Here is a 19,993-nt window from a genome sequence, read left to right on the forward strand (position 1 = left end):
GATAAGATCACCCTGCATCTGCATCTTCACTCAACCCTAGCCCCCACTCCTCACATTTTGTTTTTTTTCTGTGTTTTCTGCTTCTGTTGTAGTTTCTGAGAAGAAGAAAGAACAAGTGAAGTGAGAAATCCCTCAGTGTAGTGGATAGGGCAATAGTGGAATGCAATAATGAATGTGTGTGTGTGTGTGTGTGTGTTGTGTTGACTGACCTGGACTTCACACTCACAGAGGCTTCAAAACTTGAGAAAAAAAAAAAAAAAAAAAAAGAAAAGAAAAAGAAAGAAAACAAAAAAAAAAACATTCTTGAGAGAAAGAAAAGAGAGAGAGAAAAAGAAAGAGAGAGAGAAGAGAAAGAAAGCAGGAGGAAAAAGAAGAGCAAAAGAGAGAGAAAAGAAGCGCGGGCTGCTAAGCATGAGCTGAGCGCCAAGCGAAGTCTATGGAAGCAGAGCAGCAGAGCACTACCGTGCTACTCCCCACCCCCCCGCCCTTGTGTCCCCTGCCCCTTGTGCCCCCCACCCAGCTCAACCCCCCCCCCCACCTCCCACACCACACCACCACCCCACCACACCCCCAACCTACCCCCCCCCCACCCCCCACCACCTACACCACACCACCCACCTCCCATCACCCCACTCACCCATGCCATATATGCACTGAATGCAGTTCATTAAACAAAAACAAACACATGGCCAGACATGGCATAAACTTGTGACTGTGACACACACCCCCACACCCCCCCCCTTGTGTGTTAATAAAATGTTGTGTGTCTGTCTGTCTGTTTTTTTTTTTTTTTTTTTTAAAACAATCTTGGCTTTGAAAAAAGTCTTTATTATAGCAGATAGTGAAGAACACTTAGCCCAGTAAAGAAAGAGAGCTGCTGCAAATCATATTTATTATGGATAATAATATAATAGTGTAGCAGTGCAAATCACTCCCATGCAAGGCAGCAAACATTACTGTTGGCTTTCAGCCTCAAATTCTTCCCTCAAGGCATCCCTAAATTAGCCCTTCTGGCTGTGCATATTCAGCCTCAGGACTTGAACCCGGTGGGTCCATGCCTCACTGAATGTTTCACCCTTCCCTTCACCATCTTCCTGAACAGGCCACTGTTCGAATTCTGCAGCCACTGTCGTCATCCCAGACTTCCATGGCGATGTGATCCCACCACTCAGTGCTTGTTTGACAAATCATATGATATCATCCGGACCTCACTGTCACTTTGGAGAGCTGAAAGGAATAGCTCGACTGCCAAACGGTTGTGCTGGTGACATCATCAGCAGAGTCCTCAGCAGATCGGGCTCCATTAAGACAATTCACATTGGGGCTTCAGGCTCTGGACATTTCTCTAATCTATTTGTCATAGTAAGACAGGACTTTGTATTGTGTCTAACTCAACTTTATAACAGGTCCTACAGTTAGCATATGGGAAGCAGGATCCCAGTCTGACAGTCATTCTTTTGTTATTCAAAAAGGGTGGCTGGTAGAATGAAAAATCAAAGTTTACATCAGTTTTTATAGTACAATTATAAAATCCTGCTCCTACACCCTATTAACTATAAAGAGGTCTGAGCCTCAAATGATAAGCAATAGAGTCAGTTAATTGTACACACTATTAAGGCCTTAACTTCCCCAACATTGCTGAATCCACAATATTGCTGCCTGGACAATTTTGAGTGGGAGCCCTTGATGGCCACTCAAAATTGTGGCAAAGCAATAGAGGACTTTATTACCACAAATATGGTGCAATATTATTCTCCCCCCCCCTCCCCAATTTCAGAGCACTTTTTTTTTTACCGTTAACCCACAAGTACAGCCTTGTGTAGGATAAAGTGCATCAAGTGAGGTCTTTTATAAAAGCCAGAGATAGTGCTAATACATTGATATTTAGAAGTGTCTGAGAAATTATGGATAATCATAGATATGCTTTATACTATTCACCTGCAGCCATCTTTCTGTTGCCAGTCTTAGATTTGTGTGAACCCCACCTGTTCCCCACAGGTGGGGACTTGCTTCCAATTAGTGGATTTCTTAGCCTAAATCTGTCCCCTATTTGCTGCTTAATTGGGCCTGCCTGGCCTAAGTCAATTCTCTGAGGTCCTGGGTGGGGAGTAAACCCCATCACATGTGCAAAAAGACATTGGCGTTATCCATATTTAGGGGACTCAAGGAGCCTGGTCTTAAAAAAGAAAAGTCAGAACATAGGGTCCTTCAACCAAGGAGGTTGAGGTCTCTGGGAAGTGAATGCAGTTGAGAAATCTGCTTCGGGGAAGATTTTAAGTTGCTGAAGTTTGTCCTAGAAGCACATTTTTACTTTTGTTTGTCACCCTTTCTAGCTTTACTCCTCATATTTGGAGTCACTTAAACCTTTGACCTAGTCTTTAGTGCACTTATTTACTATAAAGCAATTCAGTGCTGTGATTACATTTAGAGTTACTGTTAACCACAAATAATAAGCTATTGCTACCATCTCTTTAAAGGAGCAGCAAGCTTAATTTCAGTGCATGTTCCAAGAGAAGGCAGGCCACTGCAGGGAAAAATAAAACAAATTTCTGGGGAACTGAGGAGTAGGGGTTTGTTGGTTAGGGGCAAGGCAAGGTTTGGACTCGCAGAGTCCTGAAGAGTTTCCTAACAGGACAAACAAACAGGTACATCAGGGAGCTGTCACAGCTTAGCAGTGGCAAAACTCACTTGCTGAGAGGGAGAGTGGTAACATACTAATTCACAATTCTGGGAACCTTGGCTGATTGTCACATTGGCAGCTGGTTTGGAAGAAATTCAGGTGTGTGTAAGAAATAAATTGGCCATAGAAGCTAGGGGGAGTCAGTGCCTCTGCAGGTCACTGTGGGTGCTCTGGGGCTGGAGCACCCATGGGGAAAGTTGCTCTGCACCCACTAGCAGCCCAGCTCCCCTCACCCCTGAGTGAGGCACATCCCCACTTCTCCCAGTGCTTGCCATGAGCAACAAGCTCTGGAGGGCAGGGAAGAAGAGAGGGGAACACAGCATGCTCAGGGGAAGAGGCAGGGCCAGGGATTTTGGGGAAGGGGTGGAGGCAGGGGTAGAGTTGAGCATCCACTGGCACCAGCAGAAGTCAGCACCTCTGGTGACCTGCATGTTTGTTTGCTAGCCATTAGTGTCCAGGTTGCAAGCATAGCTTTTAAGGCCCCCTGAGCTGCAGGACAAGGGTCTCACAACCCCTTACTGGTGGAGTTGAACTCCCAGATCATACCTCCACCTCCCCACTAATATTGCCTCTTGCTCTGGTGATCCATTCCAGATTTTAATACCTAGGGCATCTGATGTACCATGCACAGTCTCCCTGGATTTCTGTCAAGCATTGCTACATCTTTGTGATTGTGAACTACAGGGCTGAAGCCACAGCATGGTCATACCCCAACCCCCTACCAGACTCCTTCAACTTTTCCTCCTCCAGCCAGGCCCCACACTGGTCCATCCCAAAATGGTTCCCAAGCTAGATAGATAAAATCATTGACTTAAACTGATAAACTAGTATTATAGCTGAAGCATGTCTCAAAGATATATTCATGAATAGTTGTGCCCCTGCACCCATGCATTCCTTGGCCAGCAGAAAGGCAACAATGGCCCCAACCCACAAAAAGGCTGCACTGTTTTGGGATTAAGAGCATTAAGACCTTAAACTGGGTTTACAGGGCAATCATTTTGCTTGGCACATCAAAGTGACTCATGATGAAATAAGCATGGGAAAGGTGACCCCAAACCCTTCTTAAAAGGTGGTCATTAGACAAGGGGTGTGACAAAAAGGACCAGGGCTAAGAGTGGGGGAAAAAAAGAGACCTACATTCCCTCAGTAGCCAGGGGTCATTTCACCCAGCAGTTACCTGAGACCTAAGACCAAGAAGCTAGATTAGGGGGGATTGTGGGTTGGCAGTATCCCTCCCCTTCCAGATCAGTGGGAAGGGATTCCACCTCACTACACCCCTGGGACACCACCCCTTACCAGGAATTAGGGGTCAGGTCCTTAGGTGGGACAGTGCAATCCAACAGTCTCAAGGAGCCAGGGGCAGTATACCACAGGGGACACTCTGCCAGTCACCAGGAGGCAGCAGGCAGGGTGCCTTCAGCAGCATACCTGCTGACAGTCCTCTGGTCCCACCAGCATGCCTGCAGGAGGTCCACTGGAGCCACAGAGCACCTCCCCACAGCATGACACCATGCTTGGGGCAGCAAAATGTCTAGAGCTGCCCCTGCAAGGAGCCCAGGCCCTTAAGTAGTCTAGTATTTAGCATCCTGACTCCATCAGACAAATTCAGGCTTCTGAGCTTAACTGCCACCCCAGGGTGGGGAATAGCAGCATGGCATAGGGGGACCTAGGCCCACCCTACTCCACCAGGTCCCAACCCAGGACCCCAACTTGGACAGTGTTCCATGACTGGGTCAGCAGGGAGCCAATAAAAACACACTGATCAGCAGCCACAGACCTAAACTATACTCCATTGTCCCTGGGCTACTTCCTACTCTCTCACCATAAGGTACCTGTAGCTCAGGGTCATCCTTTATCTTCTCAGGATACACAGCAAGCAGCAATCCCAGCAGTTCTTCTCCTAGGTTAGCCTCATCCTCAGGCAGGGAACAATGCAGCTGCAAGCTCTGAAAACATCCACTCCCTTCCCTGGCTCAAGCTGAGCTATATTAGTGGCTCCGCCTTTTATACTTCCTGCCCCACCCCCTTAGCTTCTTGCAGGAGGGGTGAGCCCAGCCTGGCTCCGCCCATCAGGGATCAGAGAGTGGTCCCTCCCCCTCCAGCTAGGGTGACCAATTAGTAAATGTGAAAAATCGGGACAGAGGGTGGGGGGTAATAGGAGGCTATATAAGAAAAAGACCCAAAAATCGGGACTGTCCGTATAAAATTGAGACATCTGATCACCCTACCTCCAGCTCAGTGGGAGGCCACTCCATCTCGGGGGTGGGGACTGAACCCTTGTTGCAGGGAGAGGTGAATCACACAGGGCATTTAAAATATTAGGTTCCAAAAGTGTGAAACAGAAAGAGACCCTAGCCCATATTTAAGCATGGTCCTTGAGCTACAGATATGTAATGGATACCCAAATCATTTGTCTGGAGGCGAAGGACCTTGATCACTATTTACAAGGAGGTCCGTCTACTTGGCACTTCTAGGGGGCTTAAACCCACTGAAACAAGTGTTTAAGACCCGAGCCCTTGTTACAGGGTAGCGGGGGCATGCATGCAGTGTGTCTCCATCCTTTCTCCAGGGCTTTTTCTTCCCTTCTCTTTTCCTGCCATTTCTTTGGTGCTTCTGTGGTCTTGTCCCTTTTGTCTTTGGAGTTGCTAGAAAGAGCAAGAGAGAAAGAAGATTAGGTGTGGGCTGAGTGGATATCATGATTACAAAGTCAATTTAGATTAATCTGACAAGTCTCTCCTGCCTCCTAGTCTTCCATTCCTGTCTGTGTATCCCCGGGGAGCAAACTGGCTGAGGGTGGGGGAGCTGCTGGACTGGAGATCGGCTCCTGCCATCGGCTTTGGGAGTAGAGACCCCCCCAAGTCCCTGCAATACCTGCCCAGATGGGTTAACCTATTAACTGTGAGGGCCTGAGACCACTGCACTCCTCTATTGTTCCCCACCCACTCCTCTCTGCCTGGGGCTCTCTGTGCCCCACTTCTTCCACCCCTCGTGCTGGGACCCCCATCCACTCTGGGGAGCCCCTCCTCCGGCTTGGAGTCAGTTCCCCTCCCCCCCACATCAGCGTGCTCTGATCCACTTCTCTGCTGCCCTCTCCCACCCAGGGCTGGGAGCCAGTTCTCTCCACATCCCAGGCTGAGACCCCCACTCCTCCCAGCCCTATGCTCATTCCCCGAGTCCTCCGTCCCTCCCCTGGGACTGCACCCCTGCCCCCGTGCTGGCCCCCGGTTACCTGTCATAGCTACAGTGGGTCAGGACTGTGACTGTGGTGTCAGCACCATCACCGATCAGCCAGAGGAAACCAGGGTCTCGGCACATTCCGGATGGGCTGCAGACCCCCACCCTGATTCAGGTCTCTCAGCACCATCATGTTCTGGGGGGACACAGAGAGAGACGGGAGCCTGGATGCATGGGTCCCATTCCCTACCACCCCCACTACCCAAGGTCTGGGAGCTGCAGAGCCCCTAAAAGAATCATCCCAGATGTCTGGGTCCCATTCCTTCACCCCGCCCCTGGAGCCACAGAGCTCCTGTATAGCTGTCCTGGATTCTGGATCACATTCCCTCCCTACGGGTCTGGCAGCACTGTTATCCGTCTCCCAGGAAAGCTGCCTTGGACACCTGGGTGGCTGGGTCTGTTTCCCTTGCTGCACCCCACAGCCCCACCCCTGGCCTAGCAGCGCTGTGGTTCTGCCATTGGGGCGTCCTCCCTGATGCCTGGGTCCCATTCCATCCCTGTGGGGCCTGGGACTGGGGGAACATGGAGGGGGGTGTCAGAGAGATCGTAGTGAAGAGGGCATGAAAAGGGTGGAGGGGAAAGGGGCCATGGGGGATTAGGGAGGATGAAGGGCTTGGCACAGTCAAGGAGAAAGAAGCTGAGGGGGTTATAGTAGTGGAGGGGGCACTGGGTGTTTGAAGGTACTAGGAGGAGAAGTAGTCAGGTGTGGAGGGGGTCTGGGGAAGGGAGAAGGCACTGGGGCATTGCTGGATGGGGTGGGATGGGGAAGCAGCAGAGGCACCAGGGGGCACTGAGGAGGGCAGCAGGGAGGTCACCGGGGTCCCACTTGTGCTGGATGCCTGGAATCTGGCAGCAAAGGGCCTCTTGGCAAAGTCCCCAGCTTCTCCGGCCTCCTCATACCTGAACTGGCACCACTTGGTGACCAACACCATATCTGACCTTCCAGGAGAGCGGGGTCACAGCCAGCCCAGAGCATGACGGTCTGCATAGGTGTTAGCTCCGATCCAGCCCCAGGGCAGGGAGGCAGACCGGTTGGCTTGGGAGTGTGTGTGTGTGGGGGGGGGGAGGGATTGGGGTGGGAAAGGGGACATGAGGCCTTTCCTCTGTAGGGGACACCAGCTCCAATCCAGACCCCAAGCAGACCCCTGGCTGGCTCAAGGGGGCGGGGCATGGGACACATCACCCTGACACTGAGGGGTGCTTGGGAGGAAATTTACTGATACACAAAGATGATCTGCTCCTTGTAGGTTCTGTACCCAAGTCTCTGGCTCCCCAGCTGGGCATAGCGACGGCACAGGTTGTACCTGCCCAGGGAAAGAGCTGTGAACGTCACCTCATTCAGCCCCCTGCCTTTCCCCACCCGAGCCAGGGATAGCACCCAGCTCCCCTGCTCTCTAGGCCACTAGACCAGGGGTTCTCAAACTGGGGGTCGGGACCCCTCAGGGGATCGCAGGGTTATTGCATGGGGGGTCGCGAGCTGCCAGCTTCCACCCCAAACCCCGCTTCACCTCTGGCATGTATAATGGTGTTAAATATATAAAAAGGCGTTTTTAACTTTATAAGGGGGTTAAACTCGGAGGCTTGCTACGTGACGGGGTCACCGGGACAAAAGTTTGAGACCCACTGCACGAGCCCCATCCCCCTTTGAGAACCAGGGGTAGAACCTGGGCATCCTGGCTGGGCCCAGTTCCCGCTCAGTTCCTTCACTAGGGCCAGGACAGCCTCTCCTGTGGTGTCTCCGTCCGGCTGCACCATGGCAACATCACAGAGCACCAGGCTCTGTAGAGACGCACGCTGAGCAGGGGGGCGTGGGCAACCAGATACCGCACTGGCCTCATCAGCACCTGCTCTCCGGGCAGAGCCCATGACAGACCCACTCCCCTCCCCCATCCCTCCAGAGCCAGGCTGGTCCCTAAACACCCCCCCCCCACACACACACACCGTGGAGCCAGGCCGGACTCAGAACCATCCCCCAGCAAGCGCCTCAATCAGTGCTCTTATCACCTGCGCATTGGCCACTTGGCCTTTCCAAAGCAGCGTGCACTGAAGGCCCAGACCTTGAAGGTGGCCCGGGCAATGTGCATCCTGAACAAGAACAGGAGCAGGGTGGGAGAGTATTATAGCAGGGGCCACCTCAGGCAAGCAGGAGAGGGCCTTGTGGGTCAGTGCCCAGGCTGGGGGCGTGGGGGAAGGTAGAGAGGGGCAGCGATCTGGCTTATTGCTGAGTAGGTGGCTGGGACATAGGTCCTTTTGACTGGCAGATCCCAGGACCTTAAGGGGAGAGAACAGCCTGAGTTGTGCTAAATCCTCTTTTCTCTCACCCCCTCCCCATGCCCTGGGAGTCCTGGCTTCTAGCCCCCGACTAGACCCCAATCCCCTCCCAGTGCTGGGGATAGAGCGCAGGCATCCTGGTTTACAGCTCCCCCCCATGAGCTGCGGTGCATTCTCCAGCTCTGGCCAGGTTTAAATCAAGATGGGATGTTTTCCTAAGAGATCTGCTCTGGTTCCAGCAGGGATTAATTCAGGGCCTGGGTCAGGCAGGGGGCCAGATGACATGATCCCAGGCTTTGAGATCTATGAGAACCTTGAGCTGTCAGCAGAGACCCAGGGCAGCTCATTGTAAGGGCTGACACCACAATCATCATCAGCTGTGGATGCCTTGGTAGGGGGGGGGGGGGGGCAGGCTTTACTCCAGGTGGACAGGGAATTTCAGCAGCTGCAGCTGATCAGTGGGTAAAGCAGGGCCCGGAAGTTTACTTAAGGGCCAGCTCTAGGCCGGGCTCCCTCTTATGGGGAGGGCTATGACAGAGAATCCCCTTCAGAAACTGCTCCAGCTTGCAGCTAGTTTGGGGTTTTCCAGACCCTCCCCCCTCCGCTGGTGGGTGGGAACAGTCTTCTCATTTCCAGCCTCAGCTGAGCCCTGGTGAGTTTATTCCCCTTGGCTTTGGAGCCAGCATTGTCCTTTAGCTTCACTGGCTCTTCCCCTTCCCTGGTGTACCTACAGGGAGCAACCACGTCCCTTCTTTTTAGGCCAAACAAGCCAAACTCTTCCAGTCTCCTCTGGGAAGAGTCATGGGCGGTTTCCCTGAACATTGTAGTTGTCCTGCTCTGTCTGTCCCAAATAGGACCTAGGATTCCAGATTAAAATGTCTCAGTAGCTCCTGGAAATACAAGGCCTGGTACATCAGCTGGGGATCGCCTGACAATGCCAGCAGGAGGACTACCCTGTGGACTCTCAAGCCCCTAAAAGCAAGACTGGGAGGTGAGCGGAGACAGGGACAGGGTGGAGGAGCCAGATGGGCTTTGCTTGTTTTATCTGAATATCTGTGACTCTTGTGTGTGTTGAGGGTAAAAGTTACTGTGGTTAAACTCCTCTTGCTTTGCCTGCTATGCAGTTCCCAAAGGGTTACATTATAAACCACAGTGCCCACGGGGCTCCCTGTATAAACAGCCCCCGCTTCCCACCCCAGATGTGGCTGCATCTCAGCACCAGGCAAGGGAGGTCCCTGTATAAACAGCCCCTGTGCCCCATCCCAGAGGTCTGAGGATTCATACCCATTCCAGAATATGTGGCCATGAACTGTGGTTATGCTGGAAGGTGATAATGGCTCTTTGTCTATAGATCAATCACAGACCTGAGTGTGTGAAGAGCTTTTCTTTCTAGCTAAGGGAAGAAGCAATTAAATGCCCCTTTGTGTAGAGATAGCTGTGAGCAATGGGGAGCCACCACCCGAGACACCGGGGTGCATGGCACAGCCAATCAGAAGCTCGGGTGTCTCTGGGACTGGTTGTAGATGCAGAGGCTGAGGGACAGGCTGCGTTCTGCGCAGAAAGTTGGTAGACAGTAAAGAAAGCCAGGCCCCTGGAAGGAAGCAGAGAAACAGCTCCTTTGGGCATGGGGCGGGCCGGAGAGGCAGGCTTGGGTTTCGGAGCAATGAAAGGGGCTGGGTGGTGTGATTCCCTCGAGGAACAGGACTCTGTGTGTTCACCGTGAGTAACTCGGATTGTGCTAGATGGAAATAGTTCAGCACAGTCCCAAGTAACAGCAAACCACGGCGGCCAGAGGAGTTACCGTAATGTTGCTGATCATGTGTACCTCATAATTCCCCTTCCGCTCCCTGGCGCTACCATAATGCTGCTGACAATGTGCGCTATAAAAAGGGGAAGCTGTTACTATAACGCCGCTGATAATGCGTACTTCATACTGGGGCACCTCCCAGGTGGTTTGATAATGTCGGGGCGTGCAAAAGGGGGGACATGCGGAGGCACTCCCCCTCCCCAATAATTGTCGGGGACACTGAACTCCTCCAGCCCTGAGGCTGCAGTGGTGGAGAGAGCCGGGGAGGGGAAGAGAGGCAGGGAAGAGCAAGCCCCTGCCAGAGCGGCAGAGCGGGGGGAAAGGAAGCACAGTGCCCCCCCCGCAAGGGGTCATAGTTAAATTCTGCGCATGTCCCTGGATAATGTGCACTTTGTTCAGGGACGGGTGCCCCCCAGGCACTATAAAAAAGGGGAGCCCATAGATGCTATTGTAGTGCTGCTGATAATGTGCACTTCCTAATGGCCCCCATCCCCAGGTGCTGCTGATAATGTGCATGTCATAGGGTCTCCATCTTGGTTTGGGGCTTCTATGTGCTACCATACTACTGCTAATAATGCCCATGCCATAAGTGGGCCCTGATTTTGGTCAGTGCCACTGTAGCCCACACAACAACGATCCCAGGTGGCCCAGCTGTGCCGCCTCCTGGCTATCGCTGTCCTCATACCCTCCCACCTGCCACTTCAACTCTTTCTCATTGCTGCTCTCATATCAGTGCCCTATTGTGCCAGGGGAGTAGGAGACACATCACCAGAAGAGCACAGCCCCCCTCGATGGTATTACTGCTGGAGTTACTAGAGGGGAAAAGGTTAAAGGGTGCAGTGAGGGGTTGCTCCCTCAGAAAGCCCAACAGCTGTTTGACTCTAGGCTGGAGTCTGCTTTTGATTCCTGTTGTGTAACCCCACTGACTCCACTTCAGACCAGATATCCCCCTACCCCTCTCTCCTCATTGGGTCATTCTGGTTTCACGGGTCTAATTGGCGCACCATTGACCACTGTATAGCCTGGTCTCTCCATGAGCCATTCAGGGACCAGGGTGCTTTGCTGAATTGTCACAAGAAGTTTGTAACCCTGTCAGTATTTCCAGACCTTTGGGGGTGTTTTTAGTTCACAGAAATAATTCTGCATGAAGAGAGACGCTGAGACCAAGGCATATCTCCTTCCCTTCAAAGCGGTATCAAATGCCAGAGGAGAGGGCGACCCTTATTTAAGGGCAAGGGGGTGGGGAGGAGCAAAGACCGTGTTTACTTCAGCAGTGAATGTATCAACCATTTAAGGCCAATGTCCCAGGGTGGCCGGCTTCTTTAAGAGGTGCCAGGGTCTGGTCTATTCGTGATGAGCTTTTTAAAGAAGGAACCCGCTTATAATTAACAGCCTATGCGGCTGGTGGGCAGTGTCGATAAATGATAGCGTCAATTGCTTGGCTACGCTTTGGTTTATTATGAAATATATAGAAGAGCTCAAATAAGCAATATCGGTCAGGTTTATTGCGGAAAGTCAATAAAGGCATAGTACAGGAAGAAAAGTTCAATAAGATACCGTGACAGAACGCACCCCGGTATTCACATCTGACACACTATTGTAAAAATCTTTGTGCAAAATATGCCTGCTTGAGGTACCATGTGACAAGTAAAACTTGCCAGTCAATCATATCACGGTAAAATGTACATAGCAACATTATATGTAAAGTTCTGAAAATAAGCTGAAATCAATACTGTGTGTTTACCGGAGATGTCGGGGGAGTGGGCAAACCTCTTTCTCAAGCACAAAAGACAAGTTGATACTCCAGGCAGGTGTCATCACCTATCAAGTGCAGGGCCAGATTAATGCAGGGGCTTTAGGGGCTGCAGCCCGGGGCCTCGGGCTAAGGGGGGGGGGCCCTGCAGGCCCACCAGCCAGATGCAGCCCACTGCTTCTTTTCATCCGGCCTGCGGTAAGTCTCTGTGCCGTGGGCCGGACACCAGTCCCCGAGCCTCAGTGCCCCCATTCAGGCCTGGAGCTGTGAGCGCCGGCTCGCCAATGTGCCCTTGCAGCATCCAGGTGAGGGGCGTTCAGGGAATCTCTGTGTGCTGCCCTCAGTGCTAGCTCCACAGCTCCCATTGGCCAGGTACCCCAGGAGCTGCCCGAAGTAAGCGTCTCCTGGCTGGAGCCTGCACCCCGATCCCCTGCCCCAACCCTGGACCCACTCCCCCACTCCAAACCCTCAGGGGCCCCACAAAAATCTAATAGCCCTGGGCCCACAGGAGAGTTAATCCGGCCCTGATCAAGTGGTCATTCTTTGGCAAGGAAGCAGAGCAGGAAAACACGGATCTGATCTTGGCAAATTTCCCCCACCAAACTCTGTCTCTCCTTGCTCTTGGCTGGAAAGAGCTTTTAACCAGGGGTCACGCCCAGGAACATGGTTTCCAAAGGGTGACTGAGCTATAAAAGAGGGGCAAAAACATCCCAAATTCTCTCTTCTTGTCTATCTCTCTCTTTCACCTAAGCGGACAAAAGAAAACAGCCACTAGACCTCAGGAGCAGATCCTGCCCTGTAATTTGGTCAGCAATGCTACTGAAAATCTGCGGTAAGAATTTCACCTTGAACCAGGTCTAGTTTAAGTTGAGAACTAAGAAGTGTTTTTATGATTGTCTTGTAACCATTTCTGACTATAACTTGAACTTTTTAAAAAAATCTCTTTGTAGTTAAATAAACCCGTTTTGTTCTTTAATCACAATTCATCCAGCGTCGTGAATCGTGTGGGGAACTCCATTTAAGGTGGTGTAGCTCGATGACCTCACGGAGGCAACGGATCAAATATATCTGAACAGTGTGGAACAGACCTTTCTGCGGGGAAGACCGGGAGCGCGTCGTGATCAATGCGCACCTAGCAATCGAGGCTGCCGGAAGCCAGAGCGTGGCCGGTGTTTTCTTTCTGACTCGCCGGACCGTGGCTGTGGCGATACACGGACGTTCAGGGTGTGACCCCCCAAGTCATTTGGCAGTGAGCGGTCCTGCTTGGGAGTCACAACAGCAAGGCATTGTGAGGCACCCCACGCTGCAGGGGAGGTTGTGTATTTGTGGTGATTGTACAAGTTATAAAGCTCTTCATGTCACTAAAATCCAGCTCATCAGTTGGTTACCATTCTTCCACTCATTACTCCTGGGGGAATTGGGCACCCCTGTGTGTGTGCAGAATTTATGTCCCTCGCAAATTTCTTTGCTTCCCCAAAGAAAAATGACTTTTTGATAAGGAAGCTGCAAGAGCAATCGTGCAGCCTTCCCAGCAGTACGTTTTGGTGTCCAGGGCAGCTGGCAGAGAGGTAAATCGTTGTGGGGCAGGACTGGGGAAGACCTGGCTAGTAGCTCCTACCATTTGCTGGGCTCAGCTGCTAGTCACATCTGGGTTGGGGAGGATGGGCCTTTCTCTTCCCCTGCACAGCATCCCTGGTCATGTCAGACCCACCCCCAGATTTCTCCCCCAGCTGTAGGAAGTGCCACATGCACATCCCACCACCCCCGCAATTCCTGCACCCATCGCTCTTCAGCTGCAGGGGGAGAGATCGCTGTAGAGGGAGCCGCTCCCCCTGTGTCCAACCCCAGGCCCACTCATACCCAGACCCTCTTGCCGAGCCTCACCCCCTGCACTTAGAACTCCCTGATGAGCCCCATTTACCCAGCATCTGGACCCCTCCACTGATTTCTCCCCACACTCAGACCCCCTTCTGAGCTCTATCCCCCCCACACCCAGACCCCCACCACAATCACCTGGACACACCGCCCCCCCCCAGTCTCCCATTACTGTTGCACCCAGAACCCTCCAACAAGCCCCTGTGCATCCAGGTATCCCCCCCTCCCCACAGCTGGATCCCCCACTGAGCTGCCTGCATCCAGTTTGCCCCACCCAGAACCCTCTCAGCCCACACCTGGATCCCCCCACACTAAGTCCCTCTAGACTTGGACCCTGCCTTGCTGAGCCTGCCTGCCCACAGCTGATGCACCTGGCAAGGAGGGGTAGGGCTCTGGGCCATTTCTGGGCCAGGCTCTGTCCTTGTACTGTGTCAGGGTTGGGTGCAGCCTCACTGCTGAGTCCCGGGGGGAGCCACACAGTGATCTCCTACCTCTATGAGACCAGTGACCTGTGCTCCCCAATGCCATGCTGGAGCCTCTACATTTATTTGACAAATGAATTTTGCAGATTTTTAAAATATCGTGTACAGAATTTTTATTCTTTTGGTGCAGAATGTCCTCAGGATTAACTTGTTCTATACCTTTCATTCTCCTTGTTTTGGATACTAGCATTCCAGGTACTGACCCCAGAAGGTACCTTTGTAATTTGTACTGGGGCAAAATAGAAAGGTCACTTGTCAAAAATCCAAATACATATCTGCTTTTGTCACAGGACGAGCGGTACTATCGCAACATGTGGATTACCTCCTTTGCGTTGCCTGGGTGTTCAGTTCGGCCTGCCTTCCGATTATAACGTAGAGCAATCCCAGGGCTGCTGCACTCCACCTCCTGGGACCAGGAGGTTACTTGTTTGATGGGTTACCGAAGGCCTCAGTGGCTGGTCACAAATCCCTGCGTTGACTCTCTGCCACCGGTCTGGTGTCTGTGACACAAGAAGATGTTAATGGCAACTGGCAAGGGGGGACAGAAACCTCCTGAGTTTGCGATGAACATTCTGGTTCTCCCAAAACATCTGAGGTGAGGTCTCACCTGAAGGCCGGGGAAACACTAGTCATTAATATTGTGGTCCAATGTTGTACGGATACTATGTAAGGAGATGTGTGTGTATACTGGAAAATGTGTTTAAACTCTGTAAGGCATATGTGTCTGGATGTAAATGTAGCATTGTAAAATAACAGAATGCATGCCTGAAGAGATGTGAACTCTACAGAAAAAGAGCAGGCAGGCAAAAACAGGCCCTGGGGGATTATCCTGCCTCGGAGTAAAGACAATGGAGGTCAGGGGTATATACAGAAGGCCCCCCTTCATCCTGCACCTAGCAAGTGAATGGATGGCGTGGGTTGCAGGCTGACTCGGTCGAAAACCCTGCAGCAGACTTTGGGTGAGAGAAACATCTTCAGCCAGGAGGTTAACCTGATCACTTGTGTCTAGAAAGCGTGCTGTGATTTTGGCTGTTTAGGTAATGACTTGTTTCCGATGGGCCTATTAAACTCTGTTCTTCGTTTATAATTTTATTATTTTCTGTAATCTCAGCCCCTGTGGTTAAGCCAGGTGTTGGTCCTCAGTTGAATCTTACAAGCTTGTCGGCTCTTTGAGCTCAGAGGGGGTGAGTAGTCTCTTGGTCTATCCAAGGCCGTGATCAAGTGTCTTGATGTTTTTGGTCTTTTGGCCTCGAGATGAAAACCTTGTCTGTGTCTTTGGAACCTTGAGGTAAAAATATTATCTAAGTTATATCTATATTAGTTTATCTGGGGACATGTTCAGTGGCACAGGCAGGGCACCGGAGTGAGTGTGTACCTAGCTCTTCCTGGCTAGGGAGAGCAATTGGCGAGACTAAGAGTGGGGGGGATAATGAGGCACCTCCTGCCCCAGGGGGAGGAATGTGAGGGTGTAGGTGCTGGTCCCTGGAGGAACCCTGCTCTTGCTGTGTAATAAAACACCCTCCCACTTGTTTAGTGTGCAACTGTATGTGGCGGTGTCACATCACGGTGCTGGCTGGGTTCTCCCTTCCATGGTGCTCGTTATACAAGGTCAGTGGTTGCGGGTACTAGAGGGGACAGAGGCGTGGTTATTGCTCGCCTAAGGCCTTGCCCCCATCGGCTGGTGTCTGCTTTGGGGGGAGGGGGGGAGACGGGGCGCAGGTGCTGTGTTTGGTCTGCGTCTGCGCAGTGCTTGGCTCCGTGACCGGGTTCCCAACCGGGGCGGGGGCAGCACCACGAACACCTGGGCTGGGACCGCTGAGCGGCGCATGCGCATTTGGGACTCGCGCCCCATTGGGCGCCTCCCCGGCCAATGGGGAGGCGCCGGCGAGGAACAAAGCTGGAAGCGGCTCCCGCGCGGGAGAGCGGCGGCTGCTCCAGCATCCAGAGCCAGGAAGGAGCCGGAGCCGGAGCGGCGCGTGCCCCGCCGGGCCTCCGAGCGAGAGCTGCTCCCGGCCCGGCCGCGCTGCAGGGCCCGGCGTCTGATGGACGGGAAGGGAAGGTAACCAGCCCCCCCCACCCCCGGGGCCGGGCTGCTGGTGCCCCGCCTGGAGCGCTCCCCCGGCTCCGCAGCATCATGCGGGCTGGGAGACACTAGAGCCTGGGCGGGGGGAAGCTTTCCAAACCCCTCCCCCCCAAAGGGACTGCTTTCATTCTGTGCAGTTCTTTTATATAGGCCAGGCCTAGCCTTCACCACCTCCGCGGGCCAGGAGAAACTAAACTATAATCAAAACTCCTTGATTTAAAATAAACCTTCCCATAGTTGGGATCATCCTGACAGATGGTGTTTGGGTATCCTCTCATGGTACATGTAGGTACCAATAAGCTGCTAGGAAATGGAGGAGGAGGGGTAGATGTATTGGGACAGAGGCTAGAAGAGGATAACACCTCAAATTTGATTGATTGTCTTGTCCTCACTCCCCCAGGTTTCCAGGAAGCATCTGAGAATAGCTGGACCTACTCTGGCAGCAGAAGAATTAGCATTCACTTCTATGACTTTTCAGCCTCTGTTTTGTCTGATCAAACATTGTTAGATGGCACAAATTGAATACAGATTAAAACAAAACTTTTTCTAGTAGACTCAAAATGTAATGTTCAATAGCAATATCATTAGAGGGCCTTTCTCCACTTATCTGTTCATTCCTGCCATAAGCTCTTATCTTTATACATCTTTAAGTCCATTTTACTGATTTAGTAGCAGCCTATTATATTCTTTAGTGATTTAATTATCCCCATTTTACAGATGAGAAATAAAGAGAGAGGAAAACAGCTCTTCTCACCAGTAGGATGCTAACGTGCAGTTCTGATCCCATCCAGTAGAGGGCAGCAGTGCATTACATAAGTAACATACAATGTCTGTTGATTTAGTTGGGGATTGGACTACAGGACCTCAGTGTAACTTTGCCTTAATAAAAGGCATTTTATACCAGTTCAAGATATCCCTGATAGCCATTAGAAATTATTTATATTATGGTTAATCCCTTAGTAGATAACTACAGTGGATGCTGGGAAAGGAGTGTGATTGTCAGAGCAGGAGTCTGGGTGTGGGGCGCATGGCTCTCCCAGACCCAGTGCCCTGTTGTTTGGGGTGCTACCCCCCCCACCTTGCCAGTCACCCAGCCTCTTTCCCAATCAGCCCAGTTTAGCAGCCCCCAGCCACAACCTTCCCCAAGGCTACAGGGCCAAAGCTTGTTCTCATCAGTGTGAATACAGGGCAATGACTTGGACAGAATTACTCTGAACTAACACAGATTTAAATGAAACTAGCCCCTTAACTGTACATGCTGTTATTAGTCACAGCATTATCAATCCCCTTTTCATTCCACCACGGAGCATGACTCAATGAATTTCTGTGGTAGGAATCTGAATCTGCTGGACAGAAGCAGCCAGATAAGCCCAATCTTAATTTTGGCTTGCATTTCTTTAGCTCTATGAAAACAAAATAAACACTCCCCCAATATTGTCTGAATACCACTGACAATTCTTCTCAACTGAGCATTTGCTCTGTATCTCCCAAGATTATTCCCCCCCCCCCCCCACCCCCCAAGTAAACGAATTACTTTGTTCATCACCATATCTGGAAAGAAGCAGCAGGATTCCTGGCTTCTTGCAGCTAAGAGAATTACTGTGGTACAGAGTTAATAGATACAGGGCCCTGGTGTAATTAAATCATTAACCTGATGTTATCAGAATGTAGCAAGAAAATATATCCATTGTACAGCACACTCATAAGTTAGACTCTGGGAGGGAGGAAGCCGATGTCCAGCCCAGATGCTTCAGAAGAAGGAGACAAAAAACAAAAGTGAAGCATGAGCTTTAAGACATAAACCAGAAGTGAACCCTAGGGCTGCCAAGCCCAACCCTACCAGAACGTCCCTGTGCTGACAGTTAGAAGGCTTCTGAATCAGTAAGAGGTGCCTTCTGTCAGTGAAAACTGGCTTGAAATCACAAGTAAGAAGGACACAGCATGATAGGTGAATTCAAATTCAGGGCCCCTGCAGGTATACCAGGGAGCTGGGTGTGGTGTATTTGCATAAGCAAGTGCACGGTTTGGGGTCCTGAATTGTGCCAAAGTCCAGCTTGCTGGCACAGTGGTGCAATTAGTCAGACACTCTAGGGATCAGAGTACATGTAATATTAGCATCAATTAGCTAAGTGACGGGGCTGGTGTATCATGAATGGCAGCGTGTGGGGTTCAGTTTCAGAGAGCCCGCATGCGTCATGCTTTCACATGCCGGTCTTTCCCAGCAGGGGGCGCTACACTGAAAGTTATCCTAGCAAAATATACAAGCAGCTGAATTTCAGCCTGGATTAAGAAAAATGGCTCAGCTCAGCTCTGCTCAATCTGTCATCAGGTCTGCTGCTTTCATGCCTCTTGGGAAAAGGAGGCTGGGTGAGTTGTATTTGCAACGTGTGCCAGGTTTGGCAATCTTGGGGAACAAGGGGTTGCTTGGCCCTGCAGCTGAGTTTTCAGCAACCCACCTCCCTCCCCTGGCCCTGGGGAGACATCAGTACGTTGATCGAGCCTGGCTTTCAAAGACCATTTGCCAAGCTGGACACATGGGAACAGCATCTAGCACAATGGGACCATGAAGAGCCACTGAATTCTTTACACTTGCGGACGATTCAGGGCAGGATCAGTCACAACAAGATACATCCTGCCCTGAGTTATGGTCATGCCTACAGTTGGCTCCAGGCACCAGCGCAGGAAGCAGGTGCTTGGGGCGGCCAATGGAACAGGGGCAGCACGTCTGGGTCTTCAAATTGCCGCTGAAGTGCCGCCGATTGTGGCTTCCCCCCCCCCCCCCACTTATGCTGCGGGCGGCAAAAAAGCTGGAGCCGGCCCTGCTTGCAAGGAATTCCTGTAACGCAGGAACTGCCAGACTGGATCAGGTCCATCTATTCCTGTACCCTGGCCAGCACCAGACGCTTCGGGGGAAGATGCAAGAAATTACTCAACCTCCCTAGGGGAGGTATGATCCCAAGACACGCACAGCACCTGAAACTCCCATTTACAGAGGGGGGGGTCCCCGTTTTTTTCTGCCTCATTTCAGCTCCTTTCTACAGACAGCTCTCTGCCAAAGGGCAGGCTGCCATGTGGTTGAGCTGGAATCCTCTGCCTTAACCTGCAGCTAAGCTCTTCATTGCTCTGGCAGCTTTGCAGGCAGCTGAGACTAGAGCGGGTAAACACCATGGCAGAGCAAAACATATGCAAGGAAGATGATAGCTCAGCTGGAAAGCATCTTCAAGCAGGCGGGGACATGCCACTCCTTTCTGCAGTGCCTCTCCCACTTGGCTCAGATGGCGTGTACCTTTCTGCTGTCTTCTGCACCCACCCTAGCAACGGCCCTTCAGTGAAAGGATTTGCATGAGCTTTTTCCCGACCAGCCCTTCTGAATCACAACTGGAGGCTATAAACTTCCAGGAGATCCTTTCAGCTCAGCTAAGGAATGAGCACCAGCATGGAGCCGCCGGCATGCAAGCATACTTGGCCTTGGTTCCAGGCATTATTGCGCATGCAACTGATTTTACTTAAGCACCGAATTTTCTGTCCATACAGCACCTAGCACAACGGGGTCTGGTCTGTGACTGGGTGTGAGGCTCTGCAGGGATTAGAACCCAGGTCTGCAGGATGGCCAATGCTTCCACGCCGCTACCCAGCAGCCATGATAGGGCTGTGTGCATCACTATAGAAACCCTATGGAGATAAATACCACCTCAGAAGACCAGGCTGACAGCTTTCCTCCTGGCCACTGATTGGTCAAGGTGCCCCCATTTAAACTCAGGAGGAGTGCCAGGAAATGTTTGTGCAATAAGCTGGATTCCCCTGCAAG

At 51.7% G+C, this 19,993-nt stretch overlaps 1 protein-coding gene and 2 long non-coding RNA genes across 9 annotated transcripts in view; 1 reads left to right on the forward strand and 2 right to left on the reverse strand.

Annotated features, from left to right (window-relative positions):
* LOC120399091 (1,5-anhydro-D-fructose reductase-like) overlaps positions 1-4,643 on the reverse strand; it is a 49,316-nt gene extending 44,673 nt beyond the window's left edge. For all 5 annotated transcript variants that reach the window (XM_039526987.1, XM_039526985.1, XM_039526986.1 and 2 more), the window contains exon 1: positions 4,503-4,643. In XM_039526987.1, coding sequence (XP_039382921.1) covers positions 4,503-4,529 — 27 coding nt within the window. In that variant the 5' untranslated portion in view covers positions 4,530-4,643. The remainder of the gene's footprint in view (positions 1-4,502) is intronic.
* Positions 4,644-8,683: 4,040 nt separating this feature from the next.
* Positions 8,684-15,186, forward strand: LOC120396491. 3 transcript variants are annotated; one of them, XR_005593179.1, is made up of 4 exons: positions 8,684-8,837; positions 9,040-9,176; positions 12,737-13,313; positions 14,393-15,186. It is a non-coding gene; the product is annotated as an uncharacterized LOC120396491 (long non-coding RNA). The 3 variants fall into 3 exon arrangements; XR_005593180.1 differs by having other exon boundaries at positions 8,685-8,837; positions 12,737-13,059; XR_005593178.1 differs by having other exon boundaries at positions 12,737-15,186.
* Positions 14,520-19,993, reverse strand: part of LOC120396492 — a 53,005-nt gene continuing 47,531 nt past the window's right edge. The window contains exon 3 of the long non-coding RNA XR_005593181.1: positions 14,520-14,602. This is a non-coding gene — a long non-coding RNA (uncharacterized LOC120396492). The remainder of the gene's footprint in view (positions 14,603-19,993) is intronic.

The sequence above is a fragment of the Mauremys reevesii genome, linkage group 2 (genome assembly GCF_016161935.1).
Source record: "Mauremys reevesii isolate NIE-2019 linkage group 2, ASM1616193v1, whole genome shotgun sequence".
Classification (NCBI taxonomy): Eukaryota; Metazoa; Chordata; order Testudines; family Geoemydidae; genus Mauremys; species Mauremys reevesii.